Raw genomic sequence first — 19,470 nt, 5'->3', positions numbered from 1 at the left:
TTTTGTTCTCTTTTCAACTTCTCAAGGTCACAATACAGATTGAACAAAACTGTTCAAATTAGTGGAGGGGGACCACAAACATCACATTGACGCATACAAGTTGATTGATTTTAATTGTTGGCAGTGTTCTACTAGGAGATGCTCCAATTAAATAGTAAAAAGATACAGAGAAAGATGTAAAATTTGGGTAGATGACAGCAATGCTTGGTGCCCACAATGTAAGTCTCAAGAGTAGTAGGATCCTGTCTTCTTCTTGGAGTATCCTTTTTTTTTTTTTTTTGGGAGGTGGAGGGTAGGCTCTTCTTGGAGTATTTGGTCCAAGGACTGATAATCTTGTTTTTCTTGGGTTGAAAAATGAAGCTTGTGATTGAACTCCCATCCTCTGTTGCAAACTGCAAAATCCAACTTGGTTTTCACAAATTATCGTCAGGTGGTTGATTTGATCATGACTGATGACCTTCCTCTATGGTGGTTGATTTTCCTGTATGCCAATAGGAACCCTTTTGGTTGATAGGAACAGAACAGAGGATTTGCTTACATTTCCTCTCATCATCAAATGGACCGCTGTAACAGATGCTACGAAAACCCAGCACATTTCATATCATTCAACCTGTCAGATCACCCGGCTCTTCGATAACCAGCAATCAACAGATCATAAGTTGATTTTGTAAGTTCATAAGAACCCTTCAGACGTTCCAAAAACAGCTCCAGCCTATCATAAGCCGAGCACCTGAAGTACGAGCAGATTACCTTTTCAACAACATCATGATGTTTAAATGACATTCCTTGTTTCAGCATCCTCCCCACAGAGTACTCCACATCATCCAATCTATCCAACATAGCATTCAACCTTATAATCCCACAGTGGACCAGCAACAAAACTTCTGAGACTTGATTGGTCTCCATTAAATCTACAAGTAGCTCCTCCAATTTCTCCACCATCCCAAGTTCAATATACAACCCCACAACCATCTCAGCCATCTTCTCATTGATCTTCCACCCAGCATCCAACACTATCTTCATAAACTCTTTAACTTGATCAAAGCTCCTCCTCTTACAAAGCCCTTCCAGCATATTCTCCAATATGGGCAAGTTGGGCATGAGCCCTGATAATACCATTTCTTCATAGAACCAATCAGCCAACTTGAAATTGTTTGATTTGATGCAACCGGAAATCAGAGTTTGATAGGTTTGAACATCAGAGCTGAATCCAGCAGCCTTCTTGGCAGAGTACCAAGCTTGCACAGAATCAGCTTTGCCCAACTTTGAGAATGCAGACATGAATGCATCATAAGTGTCAGAATTGGGTTTAAATCCTCCGAGCTCTCCATTATCTCAAATAGGCTGAAAGCTGTCGACACATTACCTGAAGAGAAGCAGGCATGCACAAGGGAATTGAAAATAGCAGAAGTGGGTTTGATTCCATTAGCCTCCATAGAAGTAAAGACTTGCATTGCAAGTGGGAGATTCTGAATTTTCCCACACAGAGATATCAGCTCAGAGTACCGATCATGATCTTTCTCATTCTCCTCAAGCAAGTTCTCCAATTTCCACTCCAAAACCTGACTAACCAAACAATGTGCATACATATAAGCAGAAATTGGTTTAAATCTTCAACCAACAAAAAAAAACAAACAAATGATACAATTACATTAATCAACTTTAATCTTTTAAATATATAATGGGCATTCCATCTCAATTTCTTTTCTCACTAAAACAACATAAATAATTTAATTTCTATTAGTTTCTCAGCAACCAAACAGAGGGTGAGGAAATATAAAAACTTGTAAAGAATCTAACTTTGAGCTACAACTATCGCAATTGATGGGTGATTATTACCAAGCGAGATTTATCAGGAGAGGAAGAAGACGCGAGAGAAGTGAGGAGGGTTTCCCAGGAAAAATCAGAGCTTTGGAGGGCAGAGAATTCCTCGGAACCAAGTATGCTTTTGATGCGTGAATTGGGTTCCTCAACCAACCTCTGAAGCAAACTCGTTTGGTTACTCAACCATCGCTGAGAGCTACTAGAAATTGCCAAAGCCTTGGGTTGTAAACTCCTCCTCGCTGCTGACAAAACTCGGCAAACTAATGCCATGGTTCTGTTCTTAGTTCCTAGTTCCTACTCTACTGAAGGCAGAAGCAAACCCATCTCCGATAAGCACCAGAGAGGTGAAGGCAGGCCCAGGCCCAGGTCCAGGTCCAGGTCAAAGCCCTATCTTTCTCTTCCCTTAAAGAGAAAAAGAAAATCCTCATTTTTCATCTCTTTCTTCAATTTTACAATTAATCAAGTCGCGTTAAGTTATGGGTTTTGTTTGGTAAGTGACATTCTGGTTTCTAAGGATTTTGATACAAGCTAAAATGAAAAAATTCAAGTAGAAAAGTTTCTGTACAATAAAAATGTAGTACTTATTCTGCCCAATGTGCCTGCTTAAAAATGAATCACATACACGAATTTTACACTCATGGTACATTGAAAGCTTCAGAAACTTGGGGGGTGGTGGTTGGGGTGCACAACAGAAACAATGTTCAGGTTTTACAACATAAGAAAGAAAGAAAAAAACATTTAAAGAAAAAACTCACCCCCTATGCAATCTCATTGTAGATTGATCTACAGCTACAAAATCACACTCTCTCTCTCTCTCTCTCTTCCTTTTGTCTCCTGAGGAAACTAATCACTTGTGATCTACTTCCAGCTAAGGATTTACCTTGATGTACTCATGGCATGCCGAATTTGGACAAGGCAGATTGGAACACGGATGAAAAGGGCTGGGTTGCACTTTGATCACCGGCTTTAATCTTTATTTGAGCTTTGGCGGATGATGTGTTGACTATACACTCTACCAAAAATGTGGAAGATTCTTCTGCCTTTTGTGCAAAGAAGAAAAACTTGAAGTTGGGGGATTTGGCCACCGGATGCAATGCAGTGAATGGCTTGGCCTTGCATATGCCGCAGGAGTGCTTGAGGCGTTGTCAATGCTGCAACTCCTTCAGGCGTAATTGAATACTCCTGCACCAAATTATAGATGCCATTTGTAAACAAAAAATTAAAAAACAACATTGAAATAAATGCTGATACAAACATTATGCAGGCCAAATATGGAATACCTGTGATAACGATATCGGCAGTTGGCGCCATTTCTGCTGAAAAGTGGTTGGATCCAGAACAGCTTTTGGGTTAAGCTTCAAAGGAGGAGGTGAAGGTGAAGGCGCAGGTGCAGCAGGTAGACCCAAGCCAAGTAGATCATCAATTGCAAAGCCAGACTGTGGAGCATTTCCTGGCACAGAGGGATTTGAAATCGCCACCTCTGACATTTGAGAAGTGGGAACAGACACTGACGAAGCATCATATGAAGGAGCACTATATGCAGAAGAATTGTTATTGAGACCTCTTGTCTCTTCCTTCTCCGAGGTACTTAAAAGAAGATCCTTATCATTTGCCTCAACCTATGAGCTTGAGCAACAGTATCTGCAGATTCTGTCCCAATAGATAAATTTCCAATTTCATCTGAAAACTCAAAGGGCCCTCTGTGTTCCTTATAAGTAAACATGTACGATGGCTGCAAGCATTTCAAAATGTCAGTCTGTTTGTGGCCTGCCTTCAACAAAACTTTTAATACGTTGTAAAAAAGCCAAAATACCACCATCAATTAAATAAAATGAGCAACGTATGATGAAAACTTATATTCATACATGTATTGTATGCGTTTGCCTATCCTGATACCCAGGAAAGGGACAGGAAGTGTTGTTTTTTTTTAATCTGAAACCATTTACAAGGGAGGAGAATTGTTACTACCTGCTGATATACAACAGACAAACTGTTAAATTCATCAAATATCCGATCTTTGATTTCACTGCTCTGGGTATCAGCAAAGACAGAAACAGCTTGCTTTGGAGGGTTCACCACTTGTTCTGCTGTACTTATGTTATATTGCAAAAGCCTGTAGTAGAATAAGGCTCTATCATGAACATCCTGCAACCAACTAAAAGTTTATTGAACGTTCCTAAACAAAATACAACAAACTTTCTCGCGAAAAGAAAACAAACGTACATATGGAATACTTTAAAGTTAACTGTATAAAATAACAACAAAACCCAACAACATGCACCTGGTGAAAATCAGCAAGACCTGCAGCCAGTGCAGCTCCCAAGGATTTCTGAGTCTCAGGTGGCCTCTTAAAAAAGCACTTCATCACTGCTGTGAGTAGATGTAAGCGAACCTGTGCAATGAAACCGTCCCATCACTCAAATCAGAGGTTCAATTGAGGAATTTTTACCATTAGAGGTTCAAAAGCATATCTGTAGCTGCAAAATGCAAGAAGACCACAAAGATCCTATAATCCCAAAGATCATACATATCCACAAAGATCCCACCTTATGTGCATTTAAATATATACCAACACTCAACCCTTGTTTTTTATGAATTTCCAAGCAGTAGGATTTGAAACCACATTGGTCGTTCCATAGAGACTGCAATGCTACTTTTTGTTTTAATACAAAACAGGAATATTCTGAGTAATTTAGAACCAAAAAGAGGCCAACCAGGATATGGATCTTCATCAAACAAGTGAATAAACACTTCACCTGAACAAAATAATAATTTAAATATCTTGTTTTTAATACATGAAGTGAAGACATTGACCAATAAACCGTGGCTCATAAATATTTTCTTTAGAAAAAAAAAAGGTAAAAAGAAGGCGTAATAAAGAGGGAACAGAATCGCAACTTAATAAATTACCTCAGCCGAATGCTCATCCTCCCAATTTTCTATCAAACTCTCTAAAATATAAGGTGCGTCGTGCATTTCCTGAGAATACTCCCCAAGCATCCATATAAGAGCTGCCTTGGCCTTGGGTTCTTGAACGTTTTTGCTGCTGATGTTCCCAACAACTGCAATGCAATCATGACTCCATTGTGGATATTTCCTCAGCAGATCTTTTACAAGAACCTGTATAAAGGAACTCCAAAATTGAGGGAATCTGGCAAGCTATCTGGGTATATAAAATTGATCATGTTATTTCTTTGCTTTTATTTTCATTTCTTCTTTTATAAATATATTTAACTGAACTCTACTATCTCTTAGCCATTTTAATATATCATTCAGGAATGTGCCACAGTTAACTGGTGCACTTAGATTTACCGTTATAAGTACCACACAGGATTCAAACATGATGATTTACCAGAGCTTCAGCAGTTACATAGTCCTTTTCCATCTCCAGGAATTGAAGAAGCCGATCAACAATTGCATTCACATCATACTGTTGTAGAGCTATTTTCCCAACTGCACGGATTGACTCTCTTGCAATGGGAATATCAACATTTGCAGCATATTCACATAATTCCGTCACTGAAATGAAACGAAGAAGGTCATGCATCAATCATACTTGAAAGCTAACAAGAATAACAGTACCTGTGACCAAAGAGTGGGTCACCACAAACAAGGCGGATTTTACCATGTCACACACAGATGCACAAACAGACAATTGCTCGAGAATCTGTAATTAATTTCAGGTGGTGTTTTCTTACCAATTTCATAAGTGTTGCTCTCATTTGCCACTGCAGTCAACATCTCAAGCTTCAACTTTTTAACATAAGATGGCTCATTGTACTGGCAATAGAAGTGTTTATAGTCTGAAGAAAATATGAATGGTGCACGAGTCACCAAAAGATGCAGGTGGCTTAGAACTGCATAAGATTGCTCTGGACTTCCCGAACTCACTAAGGTCAGGAGAGGAGCTTTAATGCGTTCATATACCTAGCCAGTGAAAATAAAACAAAGCTTTCGTTAGAGAAGTGGTTCTCATAAAAATAGCACAAGTAAAACAAGATGGGGCAAAATGCAACACTGGCATAGAAGTCAAAACCATCAGATCCTGTAAGCATATTTCTTTTTCAAACTAGAATTAGTTTGTATACTACAATGATTAATTTTCATCTAATAAAAAAAAACAAGGAATGTGGAGACTAACAGCGAAAAGTTCTTCTATATATGGTAGCTCCTATATGATTATGCAACTACAAGAGGTTTCCCTTTGTAACACATAAAAAGCTACATTTCTACCTACTTTTTAAGTTCCAAATTCAAAAGAAAAAAGGAAGCGAATTTATTTATGCCTACCTGCTGATGAACATCAGTCATTGACAGAGTCAATTGAAGAAATACTTTTGTGGTTGCTAAGACAACAGCACCATTTGCATGCTGAAGTCTATCCTCGAGCAGATTCATGACATCAAATATCTCATTGCTATCTGCAGGTACATATTTACCTACCAACTCAAGTACAAGACATTGTGCCCATTCACTAAACTCCCTGATCCTGCATAAGAGAACATGCACCAAACTCAACTGCTGTTTTCTTGACACTAATTCAGTTGAATGGAATTGACATTAATTTCATTTTGAAGAATAATGGCCCCAGGTGAGCACCAACCCCATATTACTTGGGCTTTCTACTTATGCGCTATGTGGCATGGGGAAGACCCACCATTAGATAAATTAAATTCACTACGACATCATGATGCAGAATCCATATGGAAGAGAGAGAGAGGAAGTAACAGCTGGTTTCAGTATTCACGATAATTCAATTATGTAGGAAGAGCTCCATGGGCAAATTATAAAGAGAAATCCCATATCACATTTCCAAATCATATCCTAAATCACATCAAATTCCCCAATCAAAAGGTATTATTTTTTCATCACTTTAACCACAGCATTAATTTTGTCACGCTTTTATTTTATTTCACCTATTTGAGATTTTGATTTAAATTTACAACCATGCTCAGATTCCATGTCATAGTGTGCAAGTCACTACATAATCAAAAAAGTTCTTAGAAAGTAACGTGCCCAATATTCTGACCATCTAAACTTGACCACAAGATCAGTAGAAAGTGCTTCTCATAACACTAAACCAATTAAGATTTAACTTTCACGAAATTGTGGATCCCAGAGACAAGATGCAGAATTAGTTTAATGGTCAGTTCATGGAGAACCTACCTATTCAAAAGATAATATATAACTGGCTTGCTGAGCAAAATTTCTCTCTCCCTGGATACTTCCTCAGACGTGCTTCCTTCTAAGCTCCAAATCTCTTGTAAGGCAGACAAACAATTTGCAACCACCTGAGAATATAAGAATATGAGAGTGCCTAACTAAAAGAACATACGAAAACTTCCTGAACATCTGTAATGTTATAAAATGGAGAAAACTTTGAGGCAAAATTTAAGAAACTAGAATATGGAAATAATCTGAAATAGTGTTTAGCAACAATCACCTGTGTATCACGGTCATTAAGCAACAAATGCTTAAGCATTGCTGGGAAATCTGCATCAACACAAGTTGAAGCTGATATATGATATAATTTGAGAACCCCCATAACTGCTATCATCCTCACATAGCTATTATTGTCCTTCAAACCTGCACCCAAGGGCCCCACCAAATACTCCACCAGGTTTGCCACCCGTAGCGAACACAAGCTCCTCAATGCAAGTCCTCGGATCATCGGGTCCGCATCCTTGCAATCTCTTTGAAGAAAATTGATCGTCAGAAGCGCAAGGTCCGGATTGACCTTTGCATAATTCCCAACGTAGAGATAACACATTTTCTTCAAAACGATATCCGATGTTGCTGAACACATGACCATCTCGCCAAAGACAGAAGAGACATCAATGCCGATTGTCATGTAAGAGATAACCTTCTTGAATAGCTCCCGCTTTGAATCATCTACTCCCGGAGCCCGGCTGCCTGCTAGATTCCGGAGCTGTGATTTCACATCGGCAACTTCGCCTTTTCTGCTTGGAAAGCAACATTTGAGCTCAGATTCAAAGTACAAGTAATTGATTAACGGACATGCATGTTGCTAGTCAGATTAAACCATGCAACGTCTGATTCTGGGCAAATGCTGAAACCCTTGTGGTATATCCTGCTTTCTAAGTTCAAATAAAGTTTTCCAAGATGCACCAAAATCAGAGCAGCATAAGCCATAAATATTATCAATGAATGTGAATTCAGCTGTGCTTGGTTTCTTGTAAGAAGTTAATTAATTCAACCTCTTTTGCACAGTTCCTCAGTAACCAAATTAACAGATAGAGTGATTGTTAGCATTTGGATGATCGATGCATATGGGCTGGCACATTCACTTATTTCTGAATAGGAGTAAAAACACGCATGCTTTCGAACCACTAAAAACTAGTCCCATTGTAAACTCACTAATCGAAATTCCTCTGTTGTTTGTCATTTTCTATCAAAAACCTTTCTCGGAAACCAAACAGGAATTAGGAGGGACTAGGGTTTAGAGAGAGAGAGAGAATCTGGACTTACCCGGAAGGCTGAGACGGTGACGAAGATCGCTGAGACTGTGCCGGAGGAGCCATGACCAATCGGAATTGAAGTCAGCCACGGCTATGGGAGTGTACAGTGCGTTCGGAGATCTAACCGAGGACGCAGAGTTGGGCAGTAAATCTCAGAAATAAAGTTGAAAACTTTGAGGATGAATCTTCCACCTTCACTCTGGTGAGAGAAACTTTTTCTTCACGACGATCTTGACGTGGCTAGATCAGACTGCTTCTCTGCATATTCTCGCGTCTCCCGTTCTCAACTGTGTCCGGCTTTCCTTCTTCTCTTTTAGCTTTTCTGGTGGTCCAAAACTGGAGGCTTGAGGCCCAAACAACAATAAAAACAAAAGACTTAGCCCAATGGGCATATACTAAAGACTATTGGCCTTGCTAGCCCAACAATTTCATATAAAACAACCGAATTACATTTTTTTTTTATAGAGAATACACATTTTCTTTTTTCATTCAATGGATTCCAACTTTGAATATTTGCAAAAAAATTCCACTTCGATTTTTTTAGTTTATTTTGACAAATTGATTCTTATAGTTTGATATCCTCGTAATTCAGTGTCACATTACAAATTATGTCAAATTTCTTCCAATTTCATTTAAAATTTCACAATATATCTACACGTCAGAATACATGCTTACTTTGTTATTAAAAAATTAGACAGAAATTTGATTGTGTTCTTGAATTGTGGGACATCAAACTACATCAGTCAAATTGTCATAATTGAAACTACAAGTATCGAAGTGAAAAATGTGACAAATTACATAAAGCAAAGGTGATGTTTTGCCTTTATTTTCTTGTATGTAAACGCACCGTTTCCTGTTCTAATGAATGGATAGTTGTTCCTTCCCTCGTCAAGTCCCCGCTAACCGAAGATTTTTTCCCTCTTATCAGTTCTGGCCTCCAAACCCAACAAAACAGAGCAGAACTCAGCAGTTCATGGCTACTTCCAGACTATAGAGACCCAAAAAACAGCACAACAGGCTGCAGAGATGGTTCTTCTTCACCTCCCAAGAACTCACATATCTCTCTGCAACCATTTCTCTCTCTTCTCAAAACCCAAAACCCCCACCTTCAACATCGCCACCACTCTCCACCCAATCCTCACCTCCAAACTCTTCTCCGCACCCAAATCGGCCCTCTCAGCCTCAGAGCCCATCCCCATTTCCCAATTCCCCGGAACCCACGTCGAAATTCCTCAAGAATTCGAGACCCCCATCGAAATCCATCCAGAATTCGAAACTCACATCGAAATCCCGCTCGAGAAGCTCTTCGTGCCTCCTGAAACCGCGGTCAAGTACACCGACACCGGTGCTCTGAGCACGAGAATCTTGAAAGGGTCCAATATTCTGCTCAGCAAGTACGCCAGAGACGCTCAGGTGAACCAAGCCGAGTTTGTGAAGAGCAGTGTGAGGACTGAGGATTGCCCTGCTGACGGTCTCCCTGAGTTTGCTCTTGTGGGTCGCTCCAATGTCGGGAAGTCCTCTCTGCTCAACTCGCTTGTGCGCCGAAAGAAGCTCGCTTTAACCTCCAAGAAACCTGGTCAGTATTATTTACCCTGTGAATTCAATATTTTCAATTTTTCATTTTGGGCTGGTTTCATTGTTCTAAGTCTTATGCTTGTTGTTGGCACTTTTTTATTATGGTGAGGAAAACCCAACAAGGAATAGTGTTTTTTGTTAATTGGTTTGGTTGTTTGATGAATTTTTTGCCATAAAATTCAACAAATTTATGGACAGTGTTGTTGCTTTGCTTTCTTGTGTTGTCAATGTGTTAGGTTAGTTTATTTGAGTTACCTTAATCTTTGCATCTAGTTTAGTAGGTGGTAATGAATGGCATTGTGGCGTTTTGGTATTTGCATTGACAATGCATTCTAGCATCTTGATTTGTAATTCACTACTCAGATCATTCTTCTTCTTTTTCTTTTTTTTTTTGCAGGGAAAACACAATGTATCAATCATTTTCGGATCAATGATAGCTGGTACCTGGTGGATTTGCCAGGCTACGGGTATGGCTGAAAGCTATGTATATTTGATTTCTGTGGTCCTTTTTTGTTCATTGAGAAGATGTGAAGAAGTAATGTGACACTTTGGATGATTGTTATAATGAAAGATTTAAGATTTGTGAGAGCTGTGAGAGCTGTGAGAGCTGTGAGGGCGTGCAGCTTTATTGCTTGTTTCAACAAGGGACTTCTGATTTCTCCCTTATGCTTGTTTCAACAAGGGACTTCTGATTTCTCCCTTATGCTTGTTTCAAACTGATGGTCTTATCTTTGTGCATTGTGTATCGTGAGAGCTGTGAGGGCGTGCATCCTTATTGCTTTAGTCTCTTCACAGTTTGCATTAATCTAGGATTCGGAGTAGGTCACAATGATTATGTTCAAAAGAAACTTCTGATTCTCCCTTATGCGTGTTTCAAACTGATGGTCTTATCTTTGTGCTTTGTGTAACCTGAACAGGTATGCAGCTGCACCGCAAGAACTTAGAACTGATTGGGTGAAATTTACTAAAGACTACTTCCTGAATAGATCAACGTTGGTTTCGGTTTTCCTTCTCATTGATGCTAGCATTCCTGCCAAGAAAATTGATCTGGAATATGCTAGTTGGCTGGGTCAGAATCAGGTAATATCCTTTCTTTACACTTATGCTGGTAAATGATTATATGGGGGAACATAATGACTCAAATTGAATAATTGTAGCTGTCCAGGCACTTTTCTCATTGACTACATTTATTTCTTATTTTTTGTTCGTTATGATGAAACATACATGCTTGTTCTAATTTTAAGTTTCCTCCCAAAATTCAACTCGCCGAATAAAAAGTTTCATCGTTTTTAAGATGGGAATGAGGGCATGTCCTTTGGCTGGCTGTAACTTAATATTTGTGAAAAGGAAATAGATACGTTCTTGAACCTGCTTGCATATGCATCTTCCCTGCTTTAAAAGAGATGATGATCAGAGGTGACTATATGCTCTTTCAGATTCCTATGACTTTGATATTCACTAAATGCGACAAGCGGAAGAAGAAAAGGCATGGAGGAAAAAAAGCAGAAGAAAATGTGCAGGATTTCCAGGAGTTAATAAGTGGCTTCTTTGAGACAGTGCCGCCATGGATTATGACCAGCAGCTTAACCAATCAGGGTCGTGACGAGATGCTATTGCATATGGCCCAGCTGCGGAATTACTGGCTCAAGCACTAGGAAAACCAGAATCATGCCTTTCTACCCTCGAGTAGGTATGTTATCAGAGTCGTCGATGCATGGGAGTACAAGAAGCATCAAGAGATATTGTCATCTGCTAAACCCTAAAGCTTTGTAATTCGCCTAAACACGAATTCCTCAAAATTCCTCAAATTTGGCAACCGCACATTCTGACGGAGAAAGGGGGAGGAAATGTGCTCATTTTGTTATAGCATTGTAGACCAATTTTGTTCTTGTTGAAATGAAAATACGGGTTCTTGGTGATTCTGTTTTCGTACTGTAAATCTGCTGAAAAGCATTCTTTAAGTTCAGATATCAGAATCTTGTAGCTCAATTCTTTTCCCTGTGCGTTTTTTATACTGATTCTGTGCAAACCCTTTATACAGATTCTATGCAACAGTTGGGTAGAACCGCATGAACTTGTTCATAATTGCGGACCATAAACGTGAAAAAAATTTGGGAAATTTTTATAGCAACCAACAAGCACAATAAGAGGTAGATTTAACAAAGTAATTTCCATTCAGTATCAAAACTAACTCTTCAACAACACAAGGAGCAATTGATATTATAACGATCCAAAACTTGTTTGAGTGAAAATTCAAGACTATCAAGACAACAAAACGAAAATAAAAACCATAACAACGCAAATGCTGGGTGGGTGGGCTCTGAAATCTTATGAAGCAGCAGCAGCAGTTCCCTTGCGCCTTGGAGCAGCCTGTGTGCCTTCTGTGAAGTTGCTCTTGAACCTCCTTGGAACATTGCGAAGGTACCTCATACGCCCAGTTCCGGTCGTCTTTCTGCGCAGCGCCTTCTCACTCCAATTGTCTGAAATTGGCAGAGAGTTCATCAAAATTCAAATTTGCATAATTAATATCAAAATTCAATTTTGCATAATTAATATCAAAATTCAAATTTGCATAATTGCATACTTATTAATAATTCAGAAAATTAAAATAAAAATAGAGAATTTGGGTACATTTTCTGAGGCGGGCTGCGGGGTAAGCACAAGCTGAGCAACGACTCTTTTGGAGGTGGAAGCTTCTGCGTCCGCATCGCACACACAGCGTGTGGGTCTTGTTCCTTCTCTTTCCGAAGCTGCCTGTTCCTTTGCCCTAATTCATATTCCCAAATTCACACCATTTTAATGACAAATATAAATGAGACGATGTCAAAGCAAGAGATAGGGAGTGAGAGAGAGAGAGGGGGAAAGAGAAAGATCAGAGAGAGTACCATATCTTCAGTTGCAGAGAGAAACCCTAGATTCGGAGTTGTTGCGGGAAAATTCTCGCGGACAAAGAGTTAGCGATTTATATAGTCATCATCTTCGGCTCGATTAGGGTTTCTCTTCAATAATTGGGCCCAAAAGATTTCACAGGCTTCACATTTAAGGGGCCCACTAGCCAGGTCCAATGAAGCCCATTTTATTATATAGCGTTCCAAAGCCCTGGCAAAGCGTAATCGGCCATTAAATCTATACAGGAAATACGTAAACTAGCAAATAAATAAAAAAAAGAAGTTCACTATAAGACATCTGCGGGGATAGCTCAGTTGGGAGAGCGTCAGACTGAAGATCTGAAGGTCGCGTGTTCGATCCACGCTCACCGCATTTTTGTTTCATTTTTAACTTATTTATTCTGAATATCTTTATTTAAGACCTATTTCTTCTGAATTTCTGCAAATAATTTTTCCTTTTTAACCTCTTTCTTCTCAATTCCTGCAAATATATTTTCCTTTTATTGTATACTTTGGCACATGCGTTTATTTATTTATTTTATTTTTAGAATTAAGATATTATATAGTTAGTTATGTTCCATAAAAGAATGACTTATTATATGATTTTATTTTAATTTTAATTTTTTAATATACAAAACTATGAATTTATCATATTATCTTCATTTAATTAATAATTTTAATTCTTAATGTTTGAATTAACTAAGGGCATTTTATGATATTTTGAATGTTTCATCATTCTTTGCCTTTTGCTTTATATATATATAGAAGAAGAAAAAAAAAAAAAAAGTTCCACAACCTATTGTGAATACATTTTTCCTGTTCATTGTAAACTGAAAAGCATATGCAAAGATAATTGCCACATCTCATCCTCATGAATGCGGAGAAAAAGTGATGTAAGGGCCTCCCAACAGGTCGAGGTCGATTCCTCTACCATAATTAATAGGAGCGTGAGCTTTGCTAGTCCTCACACGGGTTGTGAGGGAAGTCCAATATGGCCCATTAAGCGTCCAGGCCATATCCACGTATGTAAAGCCCAAGCGTGAACTTTGTGGCCATGGGTTAAAGACCATTCCCACTTGGGCTCCGCAAAGCAAGTCCAACAATACTAATCTATGGGCAAAAAGCCTTCACAACAGGATCAACATTGATCACATTAGTGGACAATAACAATCTCAAAGATCATGCCCGCACATTTTTGGGCAAATATCTCTCACATCCCAAGTCAAACGGCTAATTAACTGGATGATTGACATAAAGGGCAACAACACCCCCATTTAATGTCAAATGCAGCCCCCTACGACGATCATCTACTAATAGGACATAAAAAATAAAAAAACCAACATCCTCCACCAACATGAGGTAACGTTCTATTTGATTTGGACAACGCTAACCTCAATCTCAGAAACTGACTTTGACATCGGGGGTTTTTTGACTCACACCACACCGGTGCGTATAAAGACTTATCACGATCTTTCTGTCTTTTTCTTGAATTTCATGGTTTGAAAAGTCATTTCCAGAGACTAACAAGATTATTCCATATGACAACAAAGTACCATGATTTATTATTTTTTGGATTTTTATCACAAACGGTCTCTGGGGTTTGCAAAATTATCACATTTCGTCCCTAACATTTTTTGCGACACTAACGGTCCTTAAAGTTACCATCCACACATCAATATGGTCTATGTTGTTAGCTTCCGTCAAATTTTCTATAAAATTGCTGATGTAGCACATCTGTGGAGCCCACGCATCCAATGAAATAGAGCCACGTGGTTTAATATAATATAATATTTTTAAAACTTAAAATCCATTATAAAAAAAAAGACTAAATAAATAAAGCAACTCAAGCTAATCTATGGGCAAAAAGCCTTCACAATAGGATCAACATTGATCACTAAAATCTTTCATATTATTGGACAATAACAATCTAGAAGATCATACCCACACATTTTTGGGCAAATATCTCTCACATCCCAAGTCAAACGACTAATTAACTGGATGCGTGACATAAAGGGCAACAACACCCCCAATTAATGTCAAATGCAGCATCCTCCACCAACATGAGATAACGTTTTATTTGATTTGGACAACCCTAATCTCAATCTCAGAAACTGACTTTGACACTCGGGTTTTTTTTGGCTCACACCACACCGGTGAGTACAAAGACTCATCACGATCTTTCTGTCTTTTTCTTGAATTTCATGGTTTGAAAAGTAATTTCTGAGGACAAACAAGATTATTCCCTATGACGACAAAGTACCTTGATTTATTATTTTTTGGATTTTTATCACAAACGTTCTTTGAGGTTTGTGAAATTATCACCTTTCGTTCCTAACATTTTTTTGTGATACTAATGGTCCTTAAAGTTACCCTCCACACATCAAAATGGTCTATGTTGTTAGCTTCCGTCAAATTTTTTATAAAATTGCTGACGTAGCACATTTGTAGAGCCCAAGCATCCAATGAAATAAAGCCACGTAATTTTAATATAACATAATATTTTTAAAATATTTTTAAAACTTAAAATCCTTAAAAAATAAATAAATAAATAAAGCAACTCAAGTCTTTTTATAAATAATTCTAAATATCTCTCTCTGTCCCTCCCCGTGTGTTCTCTTTCCCTCCTCCCTCGCAGACCCACTCCTCTATCCCTCCTCTTCCTCCCTTCCCTTTCTCCCTCTCCCTCTCTAGCTTGCCCTTTTCCTTTCCGGATCTCCCGTCCACAGTTGATTCCTCACTTTAACAATTTTTGTTCTTTGTAATGCTTCAATTATAATTGCTTTGCAGCTTTCACAAATTGGGTGGTTTTATTGGGTTTAAAAAGACGAAAGAGGGTTTAAAAAGACGAAAGAAGAAACAAATATTAAAAAGGGAGTTTCACTAAAATACCCAAAATGGGGGTTGAAATTATAAAAAAACCCAAACACTATTTAAACATATAAACACACTCAAAACTCATCATTACACACACTCAAAACCCATTTATAAACACACCCAAAAAGTTGACTTTGGGGTTGATTTTGGGTGTGTTTTTATGTTTAAATAGTGCTTGGGTTTTTTTATAAATACATGTCTAGGATTGGGTTTATTTATAAATTTGTATATTAAAAACCAACATCAAAGATATGGATGAGCATTGCATCAAAGTTCCTTAGATTAGTCATTAAGTGTGTTTGTGTGCTTAGGGGATATTAGTTTTTTTTTTTTTCAATGGAGAGGTCTTGAAATTTCAATGCTTTGGTTGCTTATAAATTATAAGAAAGTAAAAGAAAAATCTTGTCACAGTGGTGCGTGGCCTGATGGTGTTGCCGTGAAGAATCCAATTGTTGGAGACGACTGGAATGTTGAGGAGATCAGAAAAGAACAAGGGAAAAATATAAAAAGGTCAAATTAATAGCTTGATTTGGAAAATAAAAATTTATAGGCACGTGGAATGGATTTTAAGTTTTAAAACTATTTAAAATATATTATATTATATTTAAAGCTACGTGGCTCTATGGCATTGGATTTGTGGCTCCATACATGTGGCATGTCAGTAATTTAACAGAAAATTTGACAAAGATAACGGCAAGGATCATTTTGATGTGTGGAGGGTAACCTTAAGGACCATTAGTGTCACAATGAATCGTTATGGACGAAAGGTGATAATTTTGCAAACCTCAAAACCATTTATGATAAAAAGCCTTATTTTTGTAAACAAATAGCTAGAGTATGAGCCACAATAACGATACTTAAGACTAGGGGTGGGCACGGTTCGATTCGGCCCGGTCTGATTTTTGAATACATGGAATCAATCCAAACGGTCCGGTTCGGTTTTTTACGGGTTGTTAACTTTTTGGTCAACTCGATTTTTTTCGGTTTAGTTCGGTATGATTCGGCTTGAATTTCCGGTTTGCCGGTTTGAGTGCCCACCCCTACTTAAGACTTCTTAAGCACACAATTAACCTTTAATTATGTGATGTGTACATAACATCAAATCCATACTTTATATGTGGTAGCTTTGACCTCAAAAAAAAAAAAAAAACTTGATATGGGGTAGATATTGCCATTCATAATGTTTTTATGAAGAATAATAAGAGTAATGCTACTATTACCACATTCTTATACCACATTATGTGGCAAACGAAGTGAATAACCACATCAATTAAAAAGTGTCAATAAATTAAATAAAATAAAATATGATTGTCCACTTCATCTGCCACATAAAGTGATATCAAAATGTGGTGTACAAATATAATAAGAGTAGCATTTTCCGAAGAATAAACATGAACAATGTTGATAGGCAACAGTGGGCGCACCAATATATCACAACATCAACAATTCAAATTCAAATTCTGCAAGCAGAAGTTACCAAATTGGTTGAATTGGCACAATCTTTTCTCATCTGGGTTATATATTATTGGTACCACTATTTGGTGACAGAAAGACATTCCAAAAGAATAATCATGATTAGAGTGAGCCCCAGTATCATTGAATTGTGACCATCCGATGCGTGGACCATTTCCGTTGACCATCTGATCTGATGCCGACTTTAACTTGTGCCAGTCAATTTATGAAGGGCTGGAAATGGTCCTTCATATGCAGGGCATCATATGATGTACAAATCAAAGTCGTTAGGGATAATCAATTTCTTGGACCACAAGCAATTAAGGCATTTTAGTAACCCATCAAAAAAAATTGATGGTCCTCCTAATTGGTGACCATGTGAATTCTCATTGGGTGTACGTACCTCCCAAATTGCCCTATCATGAGCTTGTGGTTGTGGATGATATGAAACTTAGGGCAGGACCACAATTTGGGTTTGTTAAGCAAAGTGCATTTGCTTAAAGATGCTTTTGTGAGGTTGATTTGCCTAAGTAATGGTCTTTTTAAGAGTGATCATAGAACCTAATCGCTTTCTTTCCTTCTTTACCAAATTTCTAATTGTACCCATGTTGTCAATTTCTTCTACGTAAGCCCTTAAGTTCATATTTCATATTTAGCCATTTTAATTATAATTTAATCAACTAATACCTCATTCGCAATCCTAAAAAGTATTTTATATACATATGATTGGATACATTGTGGATAGGATTCAAACCAGAGCCATCGTCCCTAATTCTTGCATGTTTATGTTATCTAGCTAAAGTTAATAAGGTTCAAGAGGTATGTTTGGGCATTTGTAGCTCGTAATGTTTTGTTATAAACACCTACAAAAAAAAATTCTTTAAAAATTCAAGTGGTTATTGCATATTTACTTGTAATTATAAAAAGTTAAACCAATTTTAAAGATCCAAACAATTCTATTTAATTCATTGATATGAAATCATTCAACAAAGCTCCAATTTTAGATATAGTCAAACTTATATGGATACCATATATAGCATTGAGATATTAAAAAAGCTCATTACATTAGGTTGGTGGGAAGAGGCATCTAGTCTGTGGCCTCAACTAAAGGACATAATGACATATAGATGTAGGACTTTGAACCTTTGTTTTGGTAGGGCAGTTATTTATTTATTAAAAAAAACACAATTCATGTACACAAATATAAAAATATAGGCAAAAAGAATTTGAAAAATAGTAATAATAAGGAAAAAAGGTTGAGAGAGGGGCTTATTGAATCGAGAAATAGGTTTGATTGTCCATCTTTTTGATATAATAATATACTAGTTTCTTGCAGCGTTTTGTATGCTAGAGTTTTTTAAAAAAAGTTTAAATTTATTTTAGAATTAAAAATCTTTGGGTAGTTGTATTCCATAAAAATAAGATCTATTATCTGATTTTTTTTTTAATTTTAATTTTTTTAATATGAAAAATTGTGAATTTACTATATTAACTTCATTTAATCAATTTGTAATGTTTATATTGAACTAAGGGTATTTTCTGATATTTTTACTTGTTTACTAATTATGAAGGTGATGGAAATAAAGGGCCCAATGGATGCAGGTGGCCATCATTCGGGATCTGATGGGCCACACCGCCATTTGCAAATGCCACCTCTTGCCTTAAATGGGATTGCAGAAGAAAAATAAAAAAACCCATTGACGTTGAAAACTCTCTCTCTCTCTCTCTCTCTCTCTCTCTCTCTCTCTCTCTCTCTCTCTGTTCATAGAGAGTGAAGTGTCCTTATTGTGTGAAACCTAAGATTCGATTTGTATGTTGCTTCATCGAAGCAATTTCGGTCGGAACAAACCCCACCAGCTGCTACAAGCCTACGATTATATTCTTTGAAAAAACTGCAACAAACCCTGAATTGTCAAACTCATCCACAACATCGTACCAACAATGCTAGAAAAAAATAACCCACGAATAATTATTATATTTTATTTATCAGCGGATGGAAAGATTCAAACTTGAAGAAAAAAGTACCGTTAGACCAAGAGATAATTAACAGAAAACTCACGAATTTGAGTTTGCCTCGGGGAAAAAGTTTATTGGTTAGTAAGCAATATAGTTAAAAACTAGCAATCGAATTAAATGTTCCCACTCAGGTCATTATGATGAAAAATAATTTTGTCAAGTACTATAGTTTGGAGTCTATGGAGAAATTATTTTTAGATCCTTTATTTTTTGGGTTTCTCTTTCTTTTTGTTCACATGCATGGAGATTTTAATCATCCTACCATTTGAGTTAAGGTTTCTAGAAAAGTTAACAACTGTAATCAATTAGAAAGATTTTGTAGATCTTTTCGGATGGTGATTAAAGAATTTAGCTATAAAGCA

General features: G+C 37.4%; 3 protein-coding genes, 1 non-coding gene and 1 pseudogene across 5 annotated transcripts; 2 read left to right on the top strand and 3 right to left on the bottom strand.

Annotated features, from left to right (window-relative positions):
- Nucleotides 1-86: 86 nt before the first annotated feature.
- LOC103320173 (uncharacterized) lies at nucleotides 87-2,246 on the bottom strand (annotated as a pseudogene). The gene is made up of 2 exons (XR_016123569.1): nucleotides 1,840-2,246; nucleotides 87-1,562 (listed from the first exon to the last, which is right to left on the bottom strand). The product of XR_016123569.1 is annotated as an uncharacterized LOC103320173 (transcript).
- Nucleotides 2,247-2,380: 134 nt separating this feature from the next.
- LOC103320172 (adaptin family protein) lies at nucleotides 2,381-8,604 on the bottom strand. The gene is given in 13 exon segments (XM_008221802.2): nucleotides 2,381-2,903; nucleotides 2,905-3,006; nucleotides 3,105-3,442; nucleotides 3,445-3,556; nucleotides 3,793-3,969; nucleotides 4,106-4,216; nucleotides 4,735-4,944; nucleotides 5,177-5,343; nucleotides 5,523-5,751; nucleotides 6,115-6,313; nucleotides 6,991-7,115; nucleotides 7,268-7,784; nucleotides 8,314-8,604. Coding segments are annotated over 13 exon segments (2,529 nt in total). The 5' UTR covers nucleotides 8,367-8,604; the 3' UTR covers nucleotides 2,381-2,714.
- Nucleotides 8,605-9,187: 583 nt separating this feature from the next.
- On the top strand, nucleotides 9,188-11,867 carry LOC103320170 (P-loop containing nucleoside triphosphate hydrolases superfamily protein). The gene is made up of 4 exons (XM_008221801.2): nucleotides 9,188-9,879; nucleotides 10,276-10,345; nucleotides 10,796-10,958; nucleotides 11,315-11,867. The coding sequence occupies exons 1-4, from the start codon at nucleotides 9,330-9,332 to the stop codon at nucleotides 11,531-11,533; spliced, it is 1,002 nt and encodes a 333-aa protein (XP_008220023.2). The 5' UTR covers nucleotides 9,188-9,329; the 3' UTR covers nucleotides 11,534-11,867.
- Nucleotides 11,868-12,029: 162 nt separating this feature from the next.
- Nucleotides 12,030-12,903, bottom strand: LOC103320169 (large ribosomal subunit protein eL37). Its single transcript, XM_008221800.3, has 3 exons — nucleotides 12,764-12,903; nucleotides 12,510-12,645; nucleotides 12,030-12,358 (listed from the first exon to the last, which is right to left on the bottom strand). The coding sequence occupies exons 1-3, from the start codon at nucleotides 12,764-12,766 to the stop codon at nucleotides 12,207-12,209; spliced, it is 291 nt and encodes a 96-aa protein (XP_008220022.1). The 5' UTR covers nucleotides 12,767-12,903; the 3' UTR covers nucleotides 12,030-12,206.
- A 163-nt stretch (nucleotides 12,904-13,066) lies between these two features.
- Nucleotides 13,067-13,139, top strand: TRNAF-GAA (transfer RNA phenylalanine (anticodon GAA)). Its single transcript has one exon. It is a non-coding gene; the product is annotated as a tRNA-Phe (tRNA).
- The last annotated feature ends 6,331 nt before the right edge of the window (nucleotides 13,140-19,470 follow it).

The sequence above is a fragment of the Prunus mume genome, linkage group LG2 (genome assembly GCF_029339155.1).
Source record: "Prunus mume cultivar Tortuosa linkage group LG2, ASM2933915v1, whole genome shotgun sequence".
NCBI lineage: Eukaryota > Viridiplantae > Streptophyta > Magnoliopsida > Rosales > Rosaceae > Prunus > Prunus mume.
This window is presented reverse-complemented; position numbering and strand designations above follow the sequence as displayed.

Excerpts from the sequence above, each read along its gene's own strand:
- LOC103320170 (XM_008221801.2), top strand. The coding sequence starts at position 9,330 with ATGGTTCTTCTTCACCTCCCAAGAACTCACATATCTCTCTGCAACCAT. Across the intron at positions 9,880-10,275 it reads TTTAACCTCCAAGAAACCTG|GGAAAACACAATGTATCAAT; the intron begins GTCAGTATTATT and ends TTTTTTTTGCAG. Across the intron at positions 10,346-10,795 it reads GTGGATTTGCCAGGCTACGG|GTATGCAGCTGCACCGCAAG; the intron begins GTATGGCTGAAA and ends TAACCTGAACAG.
- LOC103320169 (XM_008221800.3), bottom strand. Across the intron at positions 12,359-12,509 it reads CGCAGCCCGCCTCAGAAAAT|ACAATTGGAGTGAGAAGGCG; the intron begins GTACCCAAATTC and ends TGCCAATTTCAG.